The following is a 27406-nucleotide window of genomic DNA, read 5'->3' on the forward strand; positions in this document are numbered from 1 at the left end:
TGCAACAAAAAATACATAGAAATAAATATTTAGTTCCATGTTTTTGTTTTGTGAAAGCTATAGGGAGCCACTACAGAGGGGTTAAAGAGCCGCATGTGGCTCCTGAGCCGCAGGTTACAGACCCCCTGGTATAGAGACACACGAGGAAATGTTAAGAGTCTATACCCTCCTATTCATTTTATAATCCATTCCAATGTCATGCATGTTGACTTTTACGAAAGTGTCAGTTTCTGCTGCAGTCATACTTTAAAAGCATTAATAAAGGACATGTTTGAATAGGTAACGTAATGAATAGGATAAGATAGTGAGTTTGTGGAGTATGTTTCCTTGACATTTATCTTAAGCAAAAATGTTTTGACATTGTCAACAGTGTCAATATAAAAAAATCATATAGCCGCACAAAGGTGAGCAATTTTGAAATATTATTTCAAGATGTTTTACAGCTGAATTATACAAGCCATTAACTTTGTTCAATCATTTCTGAACATTTCAGTGTCACCAGTATCAGCGTAACATTACATCTTCAGGGTTGTGACTCTTATTGGTCCTGCGAATTGACTGAATCATTCAAATAGAGTTGCAACGCGTGGTCAAATAATAGCTTAGTCAATCAACAGGAAAATAATTAACAAGTATTTCTATAATCTATAAATCTTTCATGCAAAAATGTCAGAGAATGTTGTTTTCAGTCTCTCAAATATGGAGATGTCCCGCTTTTCTCTGTTTTATATCATATTAAAGTAAATATCTTTGGGTTTTAGACAAAACAAGACATTTAAAGACTTCCCCTTGGACTGAGGAACTGGGATATTTTCTGACATTCTTTTCAATCTCTCAACTCTTTTCAATAATCTGCAGAATAATCGATAATGAAAATAATTGTTAGTTGCCCTACATCCAAAAAGGTGCAGGTAGAGCACATTCTAAAAAGGTTAAAGGTTTAAGAGGTTTCTCTCAGATTCCCATGTTCTCTGAAGCTGAAAAAAACGTTTCCTATTATTAAGAAGAATTCGGTTCATTGGAAATATTTAAGAGCAAAATTAAAATGAGATGTTTTGCAATCACAAGTGGTATTGTAGCACATGGTATACATCTTTTTTCCATCCTCCCTCACTCTTGAAGCGATCTGTATCTGGAGACACTATCTATCCAGTCAAAATAAACATGGATCACCTTCACAACACCACATCTGTAAGAACTGAGCTCTGTCTAATGTCAACCTGAAACACAATAGATAAAGTAACATTGCAAACCCGATACTGTAATTGAGTCAGTCACTGTACGTATAACGCCCCTTAACTGCAAGATAAAAACCTCCCATGACACACCGGCTCTGAAAAGAACGAGCCGAATATCATCCTCATCGTCTCTCTGGCATGGAATCAGAAAAGTTATTTTTTAAAATATTAGTGTTAGTACACATTAGTACGATATAACTCCGCTTCTACCGTGAGCTATCTGTCGCACACAAGTATCTGTTGACATGCTCCTTAACATGGATATTATGTTAGGGAGCCTTTTAGCAAACTCCAAATTATTCTGCCACGGTCCCATTTCTGTGGTGGGTCAGGGCTGTCTGAAGCCATTATTGGTAATGAATGTGGAGTCCTACTTTAAAAGGTTCAGGCATGTAAAGTCACCTAAAGCTGTCTAATGGAATCCTGCTGACACTGAATGCCAGGGGGCTTTTACCACATCCCAGAATGGCAGTTTTGGAAATTTACACTACAGACATAATGAACTATAAATGTAAACTTGGGAATGTAGCTTCCCACACAGGAGTTATTTATAGATACAGAACATTCAATGTGCTGCAAAATGATAAATGGCAGAAGACTATTGTGTGGTTTCAGCAACAATCCTGCTACTCGTGACTCATTTGCACAATAATACAGACAAATTCGTCTTTGTGTTTTCTGTAGCATGATTGTTAAAGAAGCAGCTGTGAAAATATGTGCAGAGCGTTTGTTGGAGGTTCTAAATATTCGGAGGTTGTTAGCGCTTGCAACACTTTGTGCCCTGGGAGATGGGCCTCTTCAGCAGGTTCACAGGTCGCGCAGCAGCGTGCAGAGTGGCCATTGTGCTTTGTCATTTCACAGGTGACTCACATCACTACACTCGAGCATGCTGGAGGTAGAGCACTCGGAGATGCTTGCGGCATTCAAAATGCATGATTTTCAGCCTAGTGCAAACAAATCGCTTTAAAAGATCAGTTTAATCTATTTCGAGCTGTTATTATGAGCTGGGAGAGTTGTTCAGATAAAGAGACTGAAGCAGGGTTAACATCAGAGTGTTGGACAACTCTTAACATACTTTACCCAGCGTGAGAGCTGTCAACTTTATTATTTGTTTTTACGATACAGTGTGCATATGATTTACAATGCAGACCACTAAAAGAATGGTCAGGGGGTGAATTACTCTGAGCCAAACGGCCTGAAATTTTGCAGCGATATAATGTAGTGCATTTAAAAAATATCTGGGGGGAAATATCAGTCACTGAAGTCATCAATGTCACCGTTGTTTGTGTTGAAAGGTTGAGGACGTAAGGCTGCTTCAATCTCTGAGTTGCTGTCATCCGATTCCCCCCAGAAAGCTAAACAAAAAAGGAAAAGGAGAAAGAAACACAAGCTCACGTTATGAGAGCAGAATTTTTACTCGTCCATGCTTGAAACGAGGTTTAACCTTTACCATCGTCTACATCATTTCTTTATCCAGTCAGTTCTACACTCTCTCTATAAGCATTCCTGGATTTGAAAGCACTGCAGCTAAAGTTTACCTTGAATTTGATTGCATTCTACCTTTTATACAGCATGATGTCTTGTTCACTCACGGCAATAAAACACATCACGGGTGATCTGATCACGGCGATAAAAATCTAAATACAGACGTGAATGTAGCACCCAAAAGTACATACATTTGGATCCAACTGCTCGAGCCACATTCAGAGGTCCGTATTGTTTAACTGTTGAGCAGCTCAGGTCTAAAGGATGAAGGATGTCTATTTAATCTATATCAGTGAAGTGGAAGTTGCTACTGAAAAATAATTCATTATATTATATATAATAATTAATAAATTAGAGCGTCTTTAGCTACCTTACTGTAAAACTGAATACGTATAGATACAAGAGGGATTTAAATCAAATCCTTCGCATTTGATTGGACGGCTAAAAGTGGGCGGGCTTAGAATGTAGCAGATATGGAGCTCCAGAGGAGCAATACACACCTCTAAAGGTTGCAGATAGATTGATGGATGGATGTCATGATATTATTGGTTGTAATTGGTTGATACTAGCTTGCGTTAGCACAGGTCATTTTTAGTTTTAAAGGAGAAGAAAGAAATACAAATCTTTTTTAGCATATATTGTTAAATAAGTGCACACAGGTGGCTCTAAAAAGGGTTAAAAAGGCATTTGTCATTTGTCTCCACCTAAAGAAGAAAGGATATGTCATTTGACACAACTACTGCGAGACACTACTAGACACTATTTGGATATATTTTTTACATAAATGTCATCTGCAATAAACTTGTCAGGCCCCCATTAGAATCAACAAAGATCTTTCAGTAGTTGAAGGTTCGATCAGTGATGTAAGCTAGGACTGTTTAGGTTATTTATTAGATCATTTAGGTAGTGTTTGCTAACAACAAAAATCGAAGCTTTCAGTAATCTAGATTTGTCGTCAAGCTCTTCTTTTTTGTTTACAAATCCTAAAAATTCCACTTTTTCTGAGAAAATTGAATCAAACAGTTTTCTTCTGAGGCTCAACATGTTTGTAAATGTCGTGCCTGTGAACGTGTGAACCTTTAATTAACCTTTTTCTGACACATGCAATCGAAATGACTTTGTTTAAACTCACCTTTGGACTGTAGAGTAGAATGAGCCTTTGAGTTAGACTTCTCTTTCCTGGAAACACAAAGACAGGTATTAGCCTTGTAAAGTTACTAACTTAGGCTTAGAGCCGCTGCTATTTTACACCAAAAAATAGCTTTAAAAAAAAAAGAAGGGAAAAAGGCAGGCAGACCGTGCAGCTGAGGGAACTTCCTTGACTCCTGTTCTAATTGTGCCAAAGGATTTCCACAAGGCCCTCTTTATTCACAAATAGTCCAGAGACAGGGTTGCCAGGTTCCCATAGCTCTGGTGATATCGCTATGTAAATGTGTGACCTCCAAAAAGGCTTTGATCTACCTCAATGCATATGCAATAAGACCCCCCCCCCCGTTCCACTTTTAAAGGCCTCCTCTTTAATTTACATCATCACAGAGGCTATTCAAAGCCCCACAATATAGCCTCATCATCTCCCAGGTTAGCATACATATCCATATGGCTTATTTGTTTGGACCCTCTGTATCGGAGCCGTGTTGACACCTTTGTTGGAAAAAAAGACGCAGAGTTTTAAGCAGATGAGCTCTGGAAAAAATAACTGTCGTGTGGCGTGTTCCTCCATCTGCATCAATTCAAACCCATGACCTCATTGATTGTCATCCTCTAAATCACCCTCATCTCCTCATCTCTCCCTCTGCTAAATCTTGGCACATGTGACTGTACATCGAGTATGAGGACCAAATTACTCTGGCTGCGTTCCAATTGCCATCTTCTAAACTATATATTGCTGCTTTGCACCACTCAAGGCAGAATGCAATGCAACTCCCATTCCTAACTGTGAACAGATTGCTACCATACAGCCCCTATAACCATTAGAAAATAACCTTTATATTCATATGCTGATAGGACTTCCTACAGGACATTTGGAGGATTCTTGCATCTGCTCAGACAGCATATTGAACCTCAGGCACTTAAAATGCTAGCAAATCAAAGCAGAGGCTGAGTAAGAAAAGCAGTGCCAAAAAAAAAAAGAGAGAAGAAAGCAAAGACACAATGACAGATAATCCGCTCGCAGACTGAAGGTGCACTGCATTTGACGGTGTTGTGTTTTGTTGAAAAAGAGGATTTAGTGTATTTTAGTAAAAGTATAATCAAATCGTGCAACATAGACATGTTTTGCAGACGGTAAATATGTTTCTGCGTCGCCTATTTTGAGTCCAAAATGATGGTCTGTTTTTGGTATGTTATGTTTAGGAACAGCAAATGTCCTACGGATCATACTAGACTGACAAACGGCTGTGTACACATTCATTTTGATGAAAGAAAATAATAACAGTCATGATCTAGTTTTTGTACCACTAGAGGTAAAACGGGACGTTAGAATCGTGAACTGTTTCAATATACACTCAACGTGCAAGTTTTAGGAAGGTGACCATACAATTCTAAATCTTTTGTCAAAACTATATCACGGAAGTCGTGATATGTTGACAGATTTTGGAACATGCTAAGGGTGGATAGTAAGGTGGGGAATATATATGTATTTACATCCACCTGCTATCAACATTCCACTTTTTACACTGAATAAGAGATAAAGTACAGATGCTGAAGCACAACTAAAGCACAAGGACTACTGCATCCATTTACAACTGTTAGGCAACAGATCTCCAGCACACCCTGCAGCAGCAAAAATATAGCAATAATCTGTACGATTACTTCCTCTCCTTTGCCACAATAATAGCTGTTACGGAGAGTAAATTGGGCTTTTCTTTTCTTGAACTCCCTTCCGGGGATGGGAATGGTCTATCAGCTGTTCCACTTCAGTGAGGGACAGGACTGATTTCAAGACAGGGCTATTACCATAGAGAGCCCAGACTGGATCTGACCCCACCAATCTAATATTCCGTTTCCATAAACATTTATGCCAGTTCATCTTCTGCTGAGTTTCCCTTAATTGAGGCAAATGATCTGAATATGTAAGACTGGGCTGGCCAGTGTTTCACAAGCTCTGGTAGATAGAGGTGAATGTAATGTGTAAAATGATGCAAATTACAGCTATTGTAATGTCCTCTTTTTTCCCTCAATGCCTCGCTCATTCTCTTTCTCTGGCCTTTACAATTCATATTGTTGTTTGTCTTGTGTTTTAACAGTTTTTGTGTCTGCTATGTATAGCCGAGTCCACAACGACCTTTAAAATTGTATGAGTATTAAACACGTTACACAATTGGGAGTTTGCCGTCAGTGTTTTTCCTTAATCAAACCTCTGTCTTGTTTTGTCAATTTACAGCACGCTGGTTTTCTACGAGCCGAGTTAAAGATCCTGAATGTACATATTTAGAAATGTTCAAAAGAGGTTGTAAAAAGACAAGTTAATGCAGTAATATACATTAATTACATTCATTAAAAACTCAGGCAAATTGTATGCACAAAAGGATGGAATCGGTACCATTGGTCAGGAATAGTGAAACAGTGATGTTTCTTTAAGAATAACACAACGATTACGACTCCAAGGCGCTCTAATGTAAGTTTAAGGTCCTTTTGAGACTATTCTCTACATGTTTAGAGCTGGAGTAGCACACTCAATTGTTCTCCTTTGTGACATTTTGCAAGCAGAGAGCAGCATCCTAATTCTGCTTTACCAAATATTTTGTGATATCTTTAGGTATCTCTGTTATGGAACAAATAAACAAAGACTACTACAACACATTTCTGACAAATACAAGTGAGTTTACTGCTGAACAACAAGCTGTATTAAACAGTTGAAGCAGCAGAGACATTTAGACATAGAAAAGACAAATGGCCATTTTATAAGCATATGAAGTACAGCCAGTGTTGTAGTTATATACTGACAAATACAAAACATCGACATTGACATCTTCATGTAGGACATAATGTTCTTTCAAAATGCAGTCTAAAGTAATTGCCAAGCAAGACTAGGATGCGTTTCTTGGCATCCCTGAAGACAGATTTGACTTGTAATCCTAAACAGTCACATTAGGGAATGTGAGGACTGACAGAGGAAATAATGCTTACCAAGCATTTAATACTGCCTCGCACACAGAAAGCGAGAAAACTGCTTTTATTTACCCTGGCTCTTTTTTTTTAAGCTCCTGCCACCCACACACAAATGCTAATAGCACAATAGCACTTTTGCGCAGCGGTGCTTGTCTAAAGGTAAAGGGAGACCCATCACCTCATCATTCCCATCAACTCCTACTCCCATCCCAGCTATGACCCCACAGAAACATTGTTTAGGCTCCGTTTAGATGTACTCTCACAGGCCTGAATGATTGCAGGATATAGCGCTCAGTGGGGGCAAACAGTGAGAGGCAAAGTGTGAGTGCACTGAGAGTGGGCACTCTCTAACATGTGAGTGCTCTCTGCTGGCGATGAGTAAGTACTGCAACTCACAGGAAGCGCTACTAGGGCCAATGATTTTAACCCAGCGCTCTCCTCCTGACTGGTGGCAGTCTAGTGGAGACGGCCAGTGAAAGGGCTGGATGAAGGACAGATCATTCATCTCATGTTTAGCCCACTCTTAGTAGATTTGTTGACTAATCGGGCATTTTTGGCCTTAGTCAATCTCTTTAGTTGATTAGTCATATTTTTAAAGCTAATTTTCATGCTGAATGACTCATTTCAGAGCACATCTCTGGTAAACACAAGATTTAATGTGGTGCTTTTGCATGATTCTTTGTAGAGAAACTCAGCTTTACAATTAAATCAACTGATTGATTTATTACGACAAAATCGTATGAGTGTTCAGTCGACTAAGAATTACTTTGGACGACGACCTTCTCATGTTAAATGTAGTTTATGCACCATATCTAGGGAGACTAACATTTACTGGCTTGTCTATCTATCCACATAAATTGGAGAACATAATTAGAGCAAGTTACAACATAAAGCGATTCCACAAAATGCCATTAGAAATGACCACAGATTTCAAAACTGAACATTATGTCCATTATTTTACTCTTTTTTTTGTGCCTCTATCAGGCTTAAGAGTACATACATAATTAAAAACAATAAATTATACCAACAATATTAAAATAAACAAATCAAGCAGAGGAAGGGTTTGAAAGCCAACTTATTATCTTATAGGGGCCATCGGGCGTTCGTTACTGGTTTGAGGTAGCTTATGTAGGACAGTGACCTCCTCTGGCTGGAGTCCCTAAATGCCGTCTTCCTCTATAGCCACTGTTGTTTTGCCCTGTAATCTTATTATTTGGTCTAAACTGAAGGATTTTAACAAATATATTGTCAAATATTAAATAAAAAAGAAAACATGCACAGACTCAATGCTGCCACAAGCAGCTTCTGCTCTTATGATAATGTCTGTTTAAATTGTTAATACGCGTTTCCCCTTCATTTAGAAGAGTATTACATCTTCCACTACCTCTTTGTCCGTTACTGTCTCTCTGTCTCCCTCTATCTCCTGCTCTCTCTTTCTACGTCTCCTCCCCCCCAAGTCCTTTCTCTCTCTCAGCTCATGTTCCTCTCACCCCTCCATCCCTCCTCCCAGTGAGCTTTCAGAGATCCACACACATCACCTCCCCATATGAGAGAGAGAGAGAGAGAGAGAGAGAGAGAGAGAGAGAGAGAGAGAGAGAGAGACGTCGAGAGAGAGACAGAGAGAGATGAGAGGAGAGAGAGAGAGAAGTGAGAGAGAGGAGAGAGAGAGAGGAGAAGGAGAAGAGAGAGAGAGAAAAGACAGAGAGCAAGGAGCAAGGATGCGCAATGAGAGGAGAGAATGGAGAGAGAGAAAAGGACAGAGAGCAAGAGCAAGAGAGCAGAGAGAGCGAGAAGGAGGGAGAGGAAGAGAGAGGAAGAGAAAGAGAGAAGAGAGAAGAGAAAGAGGAGAGAGCAAGAAGAGTGTGAGAGAGAGAGAGCGAGAGCGGGAGAGAGAGAGAAAGAGAGAGAGAAAGAGAGAGAGAGAGAAAGAGAGAGAGAGAGCAAGAGAGAGCGGGAGAGAAAAGAGAGCGAAAGAAAGACAGAGAGCAGGAGAGAGAGAGAGAGAGAGAGAGAGAGAGAGAGAGAGAGAGAGAGAGCTTCTGGTTTTGACATTCTGAGTGATTTGAGGTCGAATGCTTGAACACATCCTGTTGTCCAAGGCAAAGCTGTAAACCACTAATTGTTGAGTCAAGGTTTTTGTCAAGCAGGCACTAGGCACAACAATCATCACACTGGCTGATGGCTGGAGGATTTTGTTGTGTGTGTGTGTGTGTGTGTGTGTGTGTGTAAGCATTTTTTAGGATCTAAAACGGAGGGGGAGGATAGAAAGGTATTAAAAACCCCAAAATAAAAACAAGAAAGGAGTGGCATCTGAAATGCCTACAGTAGAAAGGAGCACAATGATTCTTTGCATGAGAGGAAGCAGTGGCATGCACTCGCATACAAAAGGGGAACAAGTGGTCTTTACATGGAGTGCAGCTGCTTATTAAGACTCACTCCTTCGTGCATTATTCCTTTCATCCCCACTCAACCACAAAGTGATTTTACTTTGCCATTCACAAAGACAGCAAAAGATTTCTAATGGACAAATCAGTCGCTTCCCCACGAGTTATAATACAATAAACAGCACATTCTATAAAAGTATCTAACTGAAAAACACTGTGTGGGAGAGAGCAAGGAAGAGAGGGAGAGAGAAAAGAATATGAAAGACCTCAATTCTCTCCAACGCCATAATAGTGAAATGAGCACATATAAATGTGTTAAGAGTATCTCTTTGCATCTTGTATAGACTGCATGTATTTAATCTGTAAAGCTTATTAAGGCCCTAGTCATTGCTATGCAAAGCAGCACCCAGTGCTTTTCTCTCGCTTTTCAGCCGAGTGCAGTGTTTGGCCAATAGGACTGGCCCCCCGCCTCTCATTCTGCATTCATAACATGCAACATTTGCACAATGTATCTCTCAAAGGCCCTGAATAGAAGGCCTTAATACTCATGTAAACAACTGCAAACCAATTACTTAATGAATCGGGCCCACACATAATGAGGAGCCTCACAAAGGGCTATAAATGCATTTTTTGCACCAAAGCCTCTGCTTTAAACTACAATCCCTCTGCTGTAGTCCAGGCTTAACTGGCAAATCATAATTATTGTCTAAGACAACAGAGAGGAAGCCATTTTTGTATTTTGAGTCCAGCTCCATCCTCCTTTTGATGTCACTCATCAGCTCGCTGACAAAATAAAGCAAATAATTAACAAGTGGGATGGAGACGAGGAGGGAGAGGAAAATACAGGAAGACAGAGAGGTAGAAGGGGCAAATAGATGCAGAAAGGGCAAGAGAGCGAGAGACACAGAGAGAAAAGAGAGAAGCAGGGCAAGAGCATGCTGCAGTGTTATGCTTCCGCTTAAGTGCAGGGCTTGCAGACCACTTGTGGAAGCAATAAAGCGCAAGAAGTGACTGTTGTAAGTGGAATGCTTAAATCTAAGCGTGCAGGAGAAGCGTTGTATGACCAACGAAAGGATTATGGTCATGGTAGCTCATGTCCTTCGTAACCCAGGTGAGATTACAGTGTCAGGCATGCATTACTACCCATTTGTCCAATTTTGCTTATGTACACGACTTCCGTCTCATCACTGCTCACGTCATTCTGTGTTTCTGTCTAATGTTTTGTTCTGCAAATTTTGTTTAATCACAAATATTGCGGGCTTCCCATGCTCATGACAGGAGGGCAGCCACCATCTGAGAGGGTCTGGGCCCCGAAATTGGCTCATGTTTATTAAAGAGTGTGGTCACTGGGGCTGGCAGTGGCAGACATCAGCAGCTATGAGGACCACAATAGAGCCATCCCATTAGGCCCTTCCCTGGGCTAATAGGCAGACGGGGGCAGCCTGCTTGCCAGGCCAGGGAGATACAGACTTCAGCCCTTGTGTCAGCGTGGTGCCCAGTAATCACATGAAATCAGAGAAGATTATTCCTCATAACGTTTACCCAGCCATTACTAAAGCCCAAATGGGTTTGCAGTGAAGAGGTGCTCTGAGGATCCGACATGCAATTGCAGATTTGATGAAGTCGTGTTGATATTCAAATGTAACCGCGATGGTGTTAGCTGCCTTCCACCAAGCCATTTATCATTAGATCTTCTCTTCGAACCCACTTAGGGCTCTGATTTGAGCAGCCTAAATGCCTTTCAAGGGTGAAAAATGAAAGGACATTTGTCCTTGTCAACACTTAAGTCTCCTTCTTCCCAAACAGTTGTCCCTGATTCTCTTCTTGACATGATCTGTATGCTTTCTGACAACACGCCTGAAGACGGCGAGATTATGACTCCCAATTCATTTTTTTTGTGGTTGCGGTTTTTTTTTGTTTTTGATTTCTCAAACCTGGCTGAACCCAGCAAACAGTGAGTGAGAGGGGCTTTAGAGGCCTTTTGTCTTTGTAGGCGAGTTAATGGGTGGCGCCCCCTTGATCTTATGGAAATGAACAGGGAATTATGAGAGCGGCCATGCAAATGTACATCAACCACTTTGGTGTCTGGTGGCCCATTTCCTGTGGCCCGTTGAATAATAACAATGTTCTTACCGAGGGTAAGGGTCTTGATGTGAGGAGCGTTTGGCCCTCCCCAGGTCCTCTTCATGGCCATGATTTATTCCTTAAAAGAGCAAACAGGGCCAGATAAAACCATTTGATTTGGACATCTCATCACAAGCTAATCTACAATGCATATTAATATAGAAACTTATGGTGATGCTTATGAGGGGCTAAGGATGGGCTAACTCAACTTTGGTGTTGATCTCTTGATATGTGCACACTGTTATATGAGAATATTGATGTTATATGTTGATGTCTTTGATTGCTAAATGAGACTAAATTAGGTTGAGGAAACCTAGACTTCACATGGACGTTCTGTTGTGAGAACATATGGTCAGTGTTGACCAATGATTAGGCTCCTGTTGCTCGCTACTTGCCTGGTAGAGTGGGCTGCATCTCTTACCTGAGAGGCCATCGTCCTCCTCCTCCTCCTCTTCAGAACTCTGCAGCCTTTCCTGCATGGCTGATTGTTTAAGTAACTGATATGCTTTTGTTTCTGTTCAGAGACACACACACACATACACACACACACACACACACACACACAAAGTCACTGTCAAATATTTGCTTAAAACCCAGGTTTCCAACTTTCAGAGGTTTCAGTGTTTGATGAGACAACACGCTTCAGTAGCTGAGTCTTTTGGTCTCACTGCTGAGCAGAGTGGGTGAAAACACCGTGCTCAATCAGCTAAGCTGTTGATTCTAGCCTACGGTGTGTAGCAACAGTTTCCATGAGACAGCAATCAGCGTCTCACATTATCTCAACACCCCCTACCAGGAAGGGCAATGATTGATTTTCTGTTTTAAAAACACTCGTAATTACTTTCCGGCACTAAAGTAGGTATCATATTTGAGAGGAGCTGGCAAAAAAAAAATCTAACAGAGCAGAAGTACATAATAAATGATGGGCTGTTGTCTCAATGATGTGGTTGACAAAAACACACTTATCAAATCAAAGAGAGCAAAAATTGTGATCTTGTATGACTAGTGCTGACATTATTTCTCGGCTATATAATAAAAGTAGCACTTTTAATGATGTTCTAAAAACCATATGATATTTTGTTATTATTCCACCCACAGCACTTATACAGGCATTGCCTTTACATGTAGTCTCACAAAACAACCATTAGCTATACAGACACGCATGTCTAGGCAATTACTATCAGTTCCAAGGTCATGGTTTTTGATTGTGACATTGATGTCATTCACCACAGCAAACCCCTTTCCTTTCAAAATCTTTAGTCATGTTTTCTTTTTTCTTTTTACTGGTGATGGCTCCTTTGATTAAGTGTAGCGATTGGAAACTGGACTCATTTTTCTGGCTGTGCACCTTAGGGATGCAGACACATGAAACACCCCGTGGGATATCTGATAGCCAAAGGTAATATAGGATTGCTTTACATTTCAGAGGTGCAGCTTGGGGATGGGCACAACTGCTTCCAGGATGCCTTCACATCTAGTATTTTTTTCAAGTCTAGCCTTTTCAGGACATTTTTTAGAAGATAATGAGAACCGATGACAGATCTCTTGCGCTTCCCACCCTGGCGGCCTGACAATTAAAGCAGCTGCATTATGCCGGGCCAGCGAATTATCAATTTTGCCAGAATGCCTCAGACCAGGCTGAAAACATGGCTAGTGTTTTCTCGGAGATAATTAGAGATAACTAGCACAGCTCTTCAGGTGGGACTTTGACCCTGAATTCACCTTGATCATCCTGCCTCAACCATTGGGTAAAAGAGCCCATTATTCACTGCAGTGGGAGGAAAACAAACCACAACATAAGGACAGTGTGAATGCTGGGGCACCGGCGATGCCTTTTTACCTCTAATAGGAACACTTTCCACAGGGCTTTCGTCCTGGCTCTCCTCTTCAGTACTTTGTAGTTCTGTAAGAAAGAGAAGCGCATAGTGAGAAGCAGTGGCAGGGAGGAAGGGAGTCTCGGGGTAGAAATGGGAATGGGGGGTCTTTCTTTAGCTCTGAATAGAAGCCTGGAGGAAAACTGAGCTGTGAGGGATTAATAAAAAAAGCTCTATGGTGAAATTGATTTCTTTCATAAAAGTTTTAGTTCTCTGCAGAGGTGGTTTGCACAAAAATAGCAGCAGTCTACATCTGTTCCTGTTAATGGTCTTGTTTTATATTGCAGGGCAAAGACAGATGTATCTCAGTGTGGAAGGTTTTGGACATTTGTGGGGATCTACTGGCTGTAACTGTGACAAAACACTTACAGAAGGGAGACTTCTTGATTGTTATAAAAGCCATTCCTCCATAACAAGTAAATATAGTTCAGCATTCAAATATCATAGTTTAATATGGTAATACTAATACGTTTCAGTAACCTTGGATCGGTTGCTTCTGTACCGGCCTGGCGGGCTTCTCCTCACCGTCGGCCAGGGGAGAAGGACGACCACACGAAGAAGACAAGTCACTCTCGTCCTCCGCTGAGGGGCACTCCTCACTGGACCGGGACACAAGTGTCCTCAGCAGCACTTTGGCCTGTGAGCAGCACAAATTAAAACCACACTCTTAATTGTTCCCATTTTGTGAAGGAAGTGTCAAATTGAACTCTCGCCGATTAGCCAAGTCATTTACTTTGGCCATGGCTGCTCGCACAGAGGTGCAGCTGTAGCGCATGTTCAAACGCCAAGAGAGAAAATAACTTCAAATTCTCTCACTCGTTTAACTAAAAAAAGATTATTTCGCACACTTTCGCTCCCGCTCTTCTTCTCAATCACACTCCCCCCCCCCCCCCCCCCCCCCTCTCTCTCCCTCTCTTCTCATCCATGAGATTAGAGAAGCGCCTAAAGAATGCAATCACCCTGGCGTTAATGTGCAACACGTTCCAGATATCTCCCCTCTTGGCTAAGAGAATTGAGACAAACTGCTCTCTTCCTCCCTCTCCAGCTCATTTTTTTTTTTTTATCTGTGGGGAGATGAGGATACACAATTAAGAGGAGCTGTTCCGAGAGATGAGGAGCATGGAGATGCCACACACCGATTTCCTTTCTCTCCTTTTTCCCTCCCCCATATCAAATCCTGCCATCATCATCTCTCTTTTGTGATCAAAGACTGCCTCTCAGCCTCAGATGGCCATTTGCAACTTTTAATGAGCACTAATAGGAAGGGGATGATCAGGAGGATTTTGACAGTGACAAACTTTAAGTGCATTGTAAGTTGTTATCAGTAGGTCGCAGTGAAGATTGACAATGTACATGCTTTCATTTTTTTTTTCGAGGGGAAGAGAGGCAAACACATGCCAATCTGAGCTTGCCACTTGGTATTTGATGTTTCTGCACAATAAAAACTGTCTTGATCCTTGTCCCCGATATCCGTCTTTGTTCATTTTTTAGATTTAGTCAAATGTACCGTGGGTTGAGGGCTCTCGCAGACCCACTGCATTTTAAATATCAATGAATGCAACTGTTAGCACTTGAATATTCAAAGGGCCTCTTTGAGTGTGTGCATGCGAGCTGCATGCTCCCATTTGTCGGAGTAGCCAGGCTGTGTGGCATTACGTGAATGGAAATTTCTGTTTGCTCTTGTGTGAGGAGAATAAGCTGTTGTATGTGAGGACAGAAAGAGAGCAGAGAGAGAGAGAGAAATAAAGGGAGAGAAGGAGAAATCGAGGGAGGGAGAGAGAAATAGATAGAGTAGATGGAGTGAGAGAGATAAAGGGGGAGAAAGATTTTCACTCGGGCTTTTCCTGATGCACTTGGACACAATGATGTAGATGGCAGTGCCTCTCTTCCTTTTGTCAGTTCATATTTTTCAAGAGGCTCTATAGTCTCCCTCTTTCCCTCTCTTATTGCGTCGGGGATACTGGAGCAAGATCTCCGAGTCACAAGGACCCCGACAAGATGAGTCTGCAAAAATATTACATAAAAAACCTGCAAGAATACATGACAATTCCTGCAGATAGAATGGTTCATTTTCAGATCTCTTGACATTATCTTTGGGTTCTAAGTGTGAATATTAATTGTAATTTATTTCTTTGTTTAGTTGAGCATGATCTGCACAAGGTCAATGAGTGGGACATTTTAAATAATCTTGTCAGTTGTGGAGAAGGTTCCAAATGGCTCCTTCATTCAAATCGGACACAGCTGATGGCTATACTTTTGGCTAATGCCAAATTAAAAGCAAGTGTTTCTCAGATGAATACGCCACATGAGATGAAAGAAGCCAAGCAGAGGCTGTAATTTGCGATTAGTGCATGGGTCAGGGTTCCCCTTCTGTCTAGGTCAACGTGTGGAGCAATCTGATGAGTCGGCAGCCAGGGCTTGGTTTCAAACGCCAGACACAAAGAGGGCACTCAGTACCAACTGCAGCGCTCTTCTAAAAAAATACAAACTTGCAAAGAAACAAAAACACAAGCCTTTTGGGAAAGAAGAGAAAAAAGGATGCATTTTACTCCTGTAGTCATACGTGCGTGTGTTAGTCCTGCTTGCTTTTTGGAGTGTGTGCAAGTGCATTGAAGTGTATGACCTTCTATTTGTGTGTAGTAGTGGCAGTGTATGCGCCTCCAACGCTACCTGGTGGCTGTAGGTGGCATGGCGCTCCAGCAGCAGCGGCGTGAACAGCTGGACCAAGCGCTCAGTGCTGAGGACACGGTGCTCCTTCAGTAGAAGGGCGTGCTTGAACCAGCGATCCCACAGCCGAGCGGCATCAGGAGGGAGGCTGGTGCTGTGGTGAGGGTGGGGGTGGTGGGAGAGAAAAGAGAGGCTTTCTTATTGAATACACATTGGGGCATCTGTAAATAAGATACAATTAAACCTCCTCACAGTGAAAGATTATTCAAATATCAAGACAAATTCAGTTCGCTTACAAGTTTGGACCGTTATGTGAAGAAATCAGGATACATTTTTCACACTATTTTTTTTCATCAAGCATTCACAAAAGGCTGCTTGCTAATCCATTTGAACACTTTAGCAGAGATACAGTTAACACTGAATAGACAGCAACATAGCACCTGGTTGAAAGCTCGATGAAAAGGTCAAAGAGCCAATAGGCATCTCCAGAGGAAAGAGAGGGACACTGCTAGATGTGTTTCTTTGGATTGAGTGCATAGCAGGGGAGGTCTCAGTGAAATCAATAGAGTAGTGAAGCAGAACATGGATTTGGCTCAGAGTATAACTACTCATTATCCAAAGGACTGGAAGTCACAGATAGGGCATTTTAATTTACTCATGACATTCACCCGTGCGGTGTTACCGCACGAGGTGCCACCGAAGATGACCTTTATATTTGTGGACAAGGGAGACTGTATCGAATGGGAGCGTGTGATATCTCAGCGGCTGTTGTTAAGTGTGTACCCTCTCCCCCATTGTCAGGTCCAAAGAAATAATAATAAATGCACAGGCAGCTTTCCACTCTTTGTCTGAAAAGTAGAATTCACTTCTACTGTAAGTCTGTTCTCCGTCTCTATGAACTGAATTACTATTACAGCACCTCGTATTAGGGGAGTAGAAATGCAAACACAAAGCAGGGTTTCTGCAGGTTCCAACAAACTAAATGTAAGTTAAGACCTTCTTTTAAAGCCATTATGAATCCAATGTTAGACCTAAGACCTTTACATCCATTCTGGCAAAAGAAAATATGAAGCAAAATCCATGAATTACTTGCAAAGTAAATAAATGAGTGATGTCAGAACAGCTCACCTTTGTCTTCAGGGCATTTATATGACTGATATTTGTTTGTTTTTTTGATGAGAGGAGACGCCACGTTGGCCCACATACCACATGGCGACACACTAGCTGAGTGTGCTAATACTCTGACCGGGCTGCACAGTTGGCATCAGCGGCTTTTGGTTCCATGTTGTTTTCTTTTTGTACTTTTGTTACAGAGGGATCAATACAAATGTTTCCCAAAGAGACTGAAGTTAATGCAACTTTATAAAAACAATGTCAGAGTAAGTAATCCTATCAAACTAAACACATTTCAGATTATTGGATTTAAGATTTTTTAAGGACCCGCAGAATCCCTGCTTTTGCACACTATATTAGTTTATTCATTTTTTGTGTGTTTTTTCCTGGCATCTAAGAAGTTGCAGTTTGTTACAAATGTAACTTAACGCAAAGTTGTGAGAAGTGGAAATACAACACTACCCGAGCAGTACAACTTTACAAAAATGATCAAACTTCACTAATCTTTTTACAACTCCACAATTACGAGTTTCATTAAGCTGCTGAAGAAGAAGAAAAAAGGAACAAATAAACACAACTACAGAGTAAATAAAACAAAAACACTGGCATCAGTCTTTGGTGTTGGATTCCCAGAGAAACCAGGAGGCCTTACCTTATTTCATTTGGCTCAGTGCTGGACTGGTGAGCACTCACTATATCCTGTGGTAGCAGGCAGCCCTTTGCTGTGCTCCATGACAACCTCTGAAGCTCATGAAGGATGACTGCTCCACATGCTTTAAGGTCCTCGTCATTCACGCTCGCGCCGCCGTTACAAAGGCTGTCCAATATATAGAGAGCAGTAAGCTATTGCCATGGAGCTCTGGGCTCGGGTCAGGAGCACACAGAGTACATCCAACAGCTGCTCACACTTCACACACAGTAAGCAAGTATGATCATACACATCAATGCACATGCAAACTCACATAATATCACATGAAGACTAGACACTGTGGGTCATAACACAAGATGGCCACTCTCTTTTACTATTGAAGATGCTGTTGACATCATTTACAACACTCGTGTTTGCACTGATGGGGATAAACTGGGTTTAAAAAGAGTGAGAAAGCTTTCATTTGCCAGACATTTATCCGTACTTTGCAACAAGAACTCCAATTATGGTAAATTAATCACGCTATGAAATATAAAAGGCTTATGAAAAATAAGCCCGGTCTAATGAAACACGTTCGCCATCCTCCATCTCCCTGACTCCCACTAACAATTCAACAGGGTGGTTACTATAACAATCCCATGTGTTTGAAAACCCCTCAGAAATAAAGACGTGTGCATGTTAGTGATGACACTTCATCTAAAGTGAGAGCCCTCGGCAGAAGGATAATATGTTTTCCTCATCTGCACAAACTGCTCCATGGCCGTTAAATAAATAAACACAGCATTTAATTTAGACGGGGAGCTATAAGATTGTAAAGTCTGTGGAAAGACAGGAAGGGTATACCGGATAATTCTGTTGAGTTGTCTTCCATCAATCGAAGCATCGACGTACACACGTGTCTGTTCACCAAGGAGTCGTCCTTCGATGTTGTGTAGCAGATTGAAGAGTCCTTCCTGGGAGAGACTAAATACATGTGACCCATTAATGTAGTAAAAGGAAATAAAGATGGAGGAGGCCATGTGATCGATAGGCTTGCTATTTGCTAAAAAGAAAAAGAAAAAGAAAGATGCAATTTGATAAAGAAATCTGAGATGCGTCTTTCAGGGCAATTTCCTTGAGGTACTCAAGGACTGCTGGAGGAATCAGATCATTAGAATGGTACATAACAGGACTTCAACTATTCAAAGGTTGTCTGTGCGCACATGTAAGGACAGGCTGTATATGAAACCTGGCATTCACAGCTCGAGCTTGTAGAATTAGCTGCTTCCTGTTGAAGTAAAACTTTAGAATCAACTTTAAACGGTTAAATGGCAAAATAATACATAAGTAATGATTATCAAAAGGAACTAAAGAAAATATTAACAACTCTGTAACAATACTACTACCACCATCTCACATTTAAAAAAAAGAAATGCAAGGAAAAAGGTTCCCAAAGAAGGGGGGGGGCCTCGAGATGATTTCTTTTGGTGAGAGATTTACACTTTAATCTGGGCCTGTGTGCGTCTGCAAAATGAGAAATGGATGCGTAATGCATGTGGATATTGGGAATCCATCTCTTTCTTGAGCATTAAGCTCTGGGTGGCCCTCATTGAATTGTGCCATGAAACCCCAAGCCGAGAGATCCTGAGCCCCCCTAACATAAAAGGGGCCAAAAAGAATTTATGACAATCTGTAATGGGCACCTGGGTTAGGGGTCAGCAAACAATTGCTCCCTCTTTTTTGCAGGTTGTTTCCTGGTAACATCCTGATTAAGCTGGCAGCTTGAATTATATCCATGACATTCTGTAGTGTGCAATCCGTCTGTGCTAAGTCCTCTTCAGTGTGACTGAAGTAGCATAGGCAAAAGCTATCTTTTTTTTTTCTCTCCCTTATCGTCAGCGTGGGCCTTGAAATAGTCATCTTTCTCTTTCCACTTTATTTGTCAACGCTCTTCAAAAAGAGACCTTTAGAGAGGGAGAAAGTGAATTAGTTGTGTTTTTCTGCAAACCTCTCTCTCTCTCATTGTATTGTGCCAGCTTTCATGTCAAGGTCTCCGACCTCGCTTTAGATGCTGCTGTTGTCCGCATGTCGACATCATCAGGAGCGCGTATTGTTAGCTAGGAGGAAGAGGTCAGCCTCTCTGCAGCGATATTGCTCTACAGTGTACAGTATTGGCTCCGGTGTGATTTACCACACGGAATGGTCTCATTGTTGAATGATTGGTGTCAGAGGAATCTCACCGTGCTGGCAGACAGCAAATACAACAGACAAAGGAATGGGAAAATATACCACGTATAATAACAACACATTGAGCGTTGGGTTGCCACACTAAATTTGGTGAGCACAGAGTCTACAAAGTACACTGGGGCTCCATATAACCAGAGAAGACAACTGAGAAATGTATGCACAAACAAAGCGTAATGCTCTAATGATATTGCAAAACTTTTAAATCATTTTTAAGCCTATACATTTTACATTCTACCTCTAGACTTGTATTGGATTTTGAAGAACTCATCTTAAATTGTATGCCGTGCCGTGTCACCAATGAGGCAGTACCATCGTGCAGTTCATGGACAACGTATTTGAGAGCAGGACACAGGGAGGCCATTATGAGGAGTCTGGGAGAAAAAACCTGGAGGATATTTCAGTCGTGTACCCTCACTCACCCCAGCCATGCTGGAGGAGAAATATAATGGGATAATCTAATGAATTGCACAGTCTTGTTTTTCCTGACTGTGAGCTGAATGGAGGGAGCCATATAAACTCTAACCTTAAGAAATAGAGAGAGAGAGACAGGTAAGAGGGAGACAGAGAGACAGAGAGAGAGAGAGAGAGAGAGAGAGATACACACAGAGAGAGAGAGAGAGAGAGAGAGAGAGAGAGAGAGAGAGAGAGAGAGAGAGAGAGACAGGTAAGAGGGAGACAGAGAGACAGAGAGAGAGAGAGATACACAGAGAGAGATGAGAGAGAGAGAGAGAGAGAGAGAGAGAGAGAGGATAAGAGAGAGAGAGAGAGAGAGAGAGAGAGAGAGAGAGAGAGAGAGAGAGAGAGAGAGAGAGATAGAGAGAGTATACAGACAAGGAAGAGAGTAGAATAGCGAGAGAGATATAGAGAGAAGGCTTACTTAGAGATAGACACAGAGATAGAGATGAGAGTATAGATTTAAAGATTCGAGGGTACAGTAACAGAGAGCAGTAGATAGAAGACACACACAGAAGTAAGATGAGAGACGGTAGAGGGAGAACAGAGACAGACAGACAGACAAGTAAGAGAGAGAGGTAGAGGGAGATACAGAGACACAGAGAGAGAGAGAAAGAGAGAGAGAGAGAGAGAGAGAGAGAGAGAGAGAGAGAGAGAGAGAGAGAGATACACACAGAGAGGTAAGAGAGAGACGGAGAGGGAGATACAGAGACAGAGACAGACAGACAGACAGACAGACAAGTAAGAGAGAGAGGTAGAGGGAGATACAGAGACACAGAGAGAGAGAGAAAGAGAGAGAGAGAGAGAGAGAGAGAGAGAGAGAGAGAGAGAGAGAGAGACAGACAGACAGACAGACAGACAGACAGAGAGAGAGACTGGCTGCTCTCTGAGCTTTACACCAAAGCCTCTGGTTTTCTCCTCAAACACAGAAGCCCTCCGTGTTAACAATGAAAGCTGCGGCCCCCACCATCATCTCCCCGGCGCAGGCTAACTGCAGTTCCTCTTGAGGTCACACTATAAACAGTATTAGTAGACCACACAGAGACACAGTCATGCACAAACAAACATGCTATACTTTCACAGAGAAAATGACATCCTTCAACCTTTGATACATTTTTGGACAATTTTATAAAATACACCAGATAATGCTCAGAAATAATGTTTTGAACAACATCATTGTGAGCATATGGGACATAATATATGTAACAACACCAACAGACAGATACAGAGACTGTCCCTGAAAATACGGTAAAGAAAGAAATTACACACCAAATAAAGTTTTCTAATTCTTCAAGATCATAAGAGGTCCTGTCCATAAATGACTGTATATTGTAGGGGGAATGCAGAGGCTCTGGGAGCAAACATTCACATGGGATTTTCTGTGGCTCTAACCCCATCCAAAATGATCCTTCAACTCAGAGGCCATCATCACGCTAAGGATTTGTGGCTGTAAGTGCTGTCCACATGCCCACCCTCCAGAACACTCTATGGTGCCACAAATTTCCTCCTCCACTGGGGACTTCCTGAGGTCTCTCAAGCAGAAAATTGCTCTGTTACAGCATTATCTTGGATTATGGCAATATTGTTGGTGACAGGTCCTGAGCTCTCCCTATAAGATGCATCACTGCCACCACCGCAGCTGCCGCTGAGCTACAGAGGGCACGGTGGCACGGACCGTGACTCCCACAATCCTCTCTGTCAGCCTCTGATGTGATGGTGGCAAGGACTGTAACGCTGTCTTCACCTGCTCCTATCATTAACAGCCCTCTGTGGTTCAGCATGGCTGTGCAGAACATTCTTCTTTCTCAGCTTGCTTAGCCTCAAATCTTGGCAACAAAAAAAAAATACTGACTGCGGCGTGCACGTTTTAAGAAGTGTTGGTGTTTTTCTCCACTGACGCACTTTGAAAATTCCAGACAACAAAGTACACAAGTCATACTATACCTTTCCAAGGTCACCGCTGGAGCTGAGGATTTACAGTTTAACTGTGGTGTGTTCTCGCACCCATGTGAGTATAGGGATGATTCAGGACTGTGCTGATCGGGATAATCACTCCCTTCAGAAGTGGCATTTTGCTCAGGTGACAAACCCTCTGGCGGATCCTCTTCCAGCTCAGATTGTGTCAGGGATATGGACAGGTCACTAGCACTGCTCTCTGACAGCTGCACATCAGAGCTCACGCTCTCACATCTACCTGAATGTAAACACATTTCAGTAAAGACAATAAAAAACATATTCACAGGTAATAAGCATTAGGAATAGCACTGCAAACCTGGTATATCTTGAGCTTCTTCTCCAAAAGTGGCTTGAGGCATGAAATGGCCGAGAGCTCTCTCTCCATCTTCCTTTATGGGTGTCTGATGAGCCACCTCTCGAGAGTCAGTGTGCTCTGCTTTGGAATTCTTAGCCTTCATGAGTCTACTGCTGCCGGGCAACACATTCTTCTCAGGCCCCGTCAAGGTCACCAGAGGTGAAGGTTCTGGTTCATCATCACTTCCAAAAGGCACATTGCCAGATGAGCCTGTTAAGGCACGGATAGATGGGAGCATCGCCATCGTTCTTTCATGTTTGTCACTCAAATTACAGCCGTCGGGGGAATCGTTTGAGCCTGAAATGTCATCTGATAAATGTGCTCGGTTGCTGGCGGCATCCTCTCCGCCAACTCTGAAGTCCTTCAAAAGGCCACTTGGTAGACGTTCGCGGGAGTGCATGCTGCGATTGGGTGAACGATGCAATGCTTGGTGTGAGAGTACACTTGTGGTGCCAGCTTCAGCGTCAGACCCTCTGGAGGTCTGGCGGCCCATAAAAATTACCGCTGGTGCTTGTGTAAAATCCCTAACTGGTTGAGAGGGGGAGCTGTCTTGGTGCCGTCTCTGCACAGCTTCAACCTGCAGATATGAGGAAAGAAATCTAGCAAATGTATTGACAAATTTCCATTACCCCAAAAAAATGATTTTTTCAAATACTTTAAATTTCCTGCTTTGATCTTGAAAGAAATTCAACTCAAGTATGTTAACTATCCACTTAACAAATTAAAATAAGTGTAGCTCATTTGGGCCAAGGTTAGAATTCTTCTTTAGAAACAGCTTTCAGAAAAATGTCTCAGGATCAATGTTTTAACTTTTCATCTTATTAGAAATCCTTTAGACAAGTTTTGATTCATGTCTGCAATGTCACCAAGGGGGAGCGAAGCAAAAAAAAAGCCTCCCTCCAAACATAATAACAAAAAGCATGGCTTCTGTTTCTTTTCTGATAAGCGTCTTAAATACCAAACAGTTAGCTGCTTAATAACATTCACTGTAAACCATGCAGCCTGCCCAGCAGATCCACAAAGTAGGTAAAAAAAGAGGAAAAGTTAATTTCTTGGCTGAGTGATTCCATCGGTAGCTGCAGGGCAAAGTAGAAAGTGTTTCACTAAAGTAGCAATTGATTCTTCTATCAATCTGCGGCACGCGTGTGCTCTTCCAAGGAATGTATTAAATATGAAAATCATATCCCGTTATCATCTGTCTCCAGCTTTCAGCCCGGTAAGCTTCCCTTAATGAATGCTGCAGCCTGAGGGACATGCACACTGCCAGCCAATGGCTTGTATGCATAATGGAGTGACGGTACCATTTTGCTCATTACAATATCGACAAGCTGACGGGGGTTTTGCACACAGTTACAAGTGACTGCTCTAGACAGCATGCTCCAAGTTATTATGAGATGTCTTAGACATTTCATCTAAAAGAGCTTTAACTGCTTTAAGTGAAGGGAGAAAGCAGCTATGGACTTGAACTACATCGCTTGTACAGATGCACCAGCTAGGATTAGACACCTGTGCTATTACAGATACACAGTTTAAATGTAGACTCCTCTACAGATTTACCAGGCATAATGTCTACTTTCCTTTGTTATTCTAAACCTGAAAACACAGCTTGATAGAACTGAGATTTGCATAAACCTTGTAAACATTTCAAAAAGGAAGGATCCAACATAAAAAAAAAACAAGTGCCATTTTTGAACCATAAAAAATGTGTAAAAACACACACAAACACACAACAGCGGCCACACAAGACATAGTACAAGATGTGACGTGTGTAAAGTACATGATGTACAAATATGAATGCTATTCTTACAGTATACACTTTATGTTGCACATAGTAGCTTTACCTTCGCTGTGCCAGGCTCTTTCTCTATATTCTTCTTTGCTTCCATGAATGTGGAAATCTTTTTGAGAAAGTCAGCCTGTAAGAGATGTAAAGACAGAATGATACACAAATATTAAAGTAAGATAAGAGCAGAAAAATGACAGAAAGGTGATAGTTATAATATTTAACTGACGTGTGACAGGAAATATGACACCGTATGCAAACACTATGAATTGCCTGTTTTACGATGTGATAGTGTTGTTGAATATTATCTGTATGTGGTGTAAAAGCAGAAGGTCTGAAGTGACAGCGTCAAGCATCAGTCAATCACAGTCGCCACAGTCAATCACAATGGGTTTTCCCAAGTGAGTGTCCTCTGTGTAGCTGCTGACAGCCTTTAACATTTATCTGACCGGCCAGACTAACTGCCTTAATCCCAACTCCAATTAAAAAAACCCAATGGCCATTTTAAGGGCACTTTGGATTAACTCAAACATGCCAGACCTTTTCATCAAAACAATGACAGTTTAAGAAGCAAGCTTTCAAAATGTTTAATTTATCCACTATGTTTTGCACAAACAATACTAATACAGATTACACTAAAAATCGTCATAAATGTATGCACGTCAGGATGTGTATGTTTATCTTCACTTTACTCACAGTCAATTTGAGAATGTACGTTTTTCATTGCACAAAAAACTCTGATGAGTTAAACCAGAAAAACAAGTGTGACTTTATACAACGGAAACAAACAGCGACAGGACAACCAAAATAACAACAAACATGTAGGACTCATAAAGCATCAAGAGGAAATAAACCAACTGCTTGAGGGGAGAGAATGACTAAACCTCTGGAGCACTTCAGAGTCTCTATATTGGGCAATTAACTCAGCGAGTCATAATTAGCCAATTTTGTTAATTTGATATTAAACTGTCAAGCACTGTCGTTGAGTTTTAAGTGATAATCTGACTGGCTCATTGTTTTCTCCCTCGTTCATTTGCTTGTCGTGATAAATTGCACAGTTTGAGTGTTTACTATTGTCACATCAAGCAATTGCAAGCAAATATTTCTACTTCTATTACAGCACAGCATTAAGGCAAATGTTTAATCAAATTGTAGGTCTGTGAGTTTATTGTTCCCTTTATATTTGGTAGTATTTTTATAAACACACAGTATTCAAATGAATAATTGATTATTAAATTAAACAAAATAATACTGTATTTAAGAAAAAAGTACAATTGTCTAAATCTGGATAAAACTCATGGACAGGATCTTTGTTAAGATTGCTTTTAATAAAAACTCCATTATGAGAAAAAATACTCCGCTAAACAATTTTAGTGTATGTGCCCGTGTGTGCGTGTGTATGTTTGTGTGTGTGTATGTGTGTGTGTGTGTGTGTGTGTGTGTGTGTGTGCAATACCTTTTGTTGTTGCAGCGAGCCATGGTCAGGACTATATTCCTTCATGCTAATTTCTATGCACTCCACATCTCTCAAAAGCTCAAGGTTTCTCATTTTCGCTCGTGCTTCCCTGTCACAGATTTCCTTGAGATAACTGTGCAGTTTGGAATACTTTATCTGTGAGCTGAAGGCAATGGAGAACTGTTATTCCAAAGAAATATTATCAAGGAGCATTGTCAAAAAAATAAGAGCTTGACTTTTCACAAGAAAAGGTTAAGCACAATATGTTTTAAATTTAAATCTTATTCTCAACTCTCGTATCAGCTGGGTTTTGAACTGTTAAAAATTCTGAGAATCAAATTACAGTGAAAACAGGCTGTTCATCTTGCATCCAAATGTACACTGTGCTTGTAACACACTTTACAGAAGAAAAAAAGAGATGAGCACAAATGCCAGGGCCTTTGTCTTTTTTCCCCAAATGAAAAAACTTACATGACTATGCATATAAACAGTATATACAGAATGTATACTGATTTGCATTTGCATTGCTAATTGTATATGAAATAACGACTTGTAGCTATATAGTGAGGCCTTTCTAATTAAATATATTGTACATCAAAGTTACAGCTTAAGTCAAGGTATAAGAACAAGGTAAGGAAATCTCTTTTTTTATATACAGTAATGTGTATAACTTACATTCTTTTATCAGATCTGGAGTAAACAAACAGTTCCCTCTCCAGCTCCAGCCTCTGTTTCTCCCTGCACACACAAGTCAGGGGAACTGTCAGCCACACAGACACTGCAGCAGCTCCGTGGTTTACTCGGCTGATTGATGGCTAATTATCAGCAATATTAACGGTACTTACATAGTTACTCACTCACAAACTGTAATGCGTATGCTAATGTGATATCCAAAGAGCTGCATACTATCAGCCACATGCGTGTGCTAATATTGATATACGACTTAGCTAACTAACTTGCATACAAAAAAACACGAACATTAGCTTCATGGGAACTTTGGCTAATACGCGGACGCTAACGTTACAGTTATGTCAGGTTAGCTTTCCATTCATATACATGCAAGAACAACCGCAACAGTACTGCTGTTAGCTAACTGTAGCGTCAAAACTAAACAGGCTAAAGAAACAAACAAGGTATATTGCATCTCTGTCTGCCCTGACGTCGCTTGTTAGCTAAGTAGCTAGCCTGTTATCTCCCTGTGGGAGGCTGCAGGAGGATTCTACCGGGCAGCAGAGAGCACAACTCCAGTCCGCGGTCTCCACCAAGCCGTGTTCTGTTAACAACAAATAAGGAAAACCTCACCTTTTATGCATGCTTAGCTGAATCGATGTTATCTTCTCATAATACTGCTCCTCGCTGCGAGACATGTTTTCCATTTTCTCCCGAATTGGCGCTGCTGCAGAGCCGGGAAGAGGAGGAGGAGGATGGCCGTTGTTTACATTGGTTACCATGAGCACCGTTTCCCAGAAATCTTTGCTGATAAACACAGAGCACGTGGTGCGAGTATGGGCGCGAGCACGTCTGATATTGCTG

General features: G+C 41.4%; 1 protein-coding gene across 2 annotated transcripts; it reads right to left on the reverse strand.

Annotated features, from left to right (window-relative positions):
* On the reverse strand, positions 1-27362 carry kiz (kizuna centrosomal protein). Of its 2 annotated transcripts, XM_029460638.1 has the most exons (15): positions 27176-27359; positions 26549-26611; positions 25874-26036; positions 24476-24550; positions 22596-23211; positions 22268-22517; positions 18488-18607; positions 17648-17812; positions 15886-16036; positions 13696-13852; positions 13182-13244; positions 11763-11855; positions 11351-11420; positions 3856-3902; positions 1-2593 (listed from the first exon to the last, which is right to left on the reverse strand). In XM_029460638.1, exons 1-15 carry the CDS (start codon positions 27322-27324, stop codon positions 2490-2492), a joined length of 2286 nt encoding a protein of 761 aa, XP_029316498.1. In that variant the 5' UTR covers positions 27325-27359; the 3' UTR covers positions 1-2489. The 2 variants fall into 2 exon arrangements, with proteins under 2 accessions (XP_029316498.1, XP_029316499.1); XM_029460639.1 differs by lacking the exons at positions 17648-17812; positions 18488-18607 and having other exon boundaries at positions 27176-27362.
* Between the last annotated feature and the right edge of the window lie 44 nt (positions 27363-27406).

The sequence above is a fragment of the Cottoperca gobio genome, chromosome 22 (genome assembly GCF_900634415.1).
Source record: "Cottoperca gobio chromosome 22, fCotGob3.1, whole genome shotgun sequence".
Lineage (NCBI taxonomy): Eukaryota > Metazoa > Chordata > Actinopteri > Perciformes > Bovichtidae > Cottoperca > Cottoperca gobio.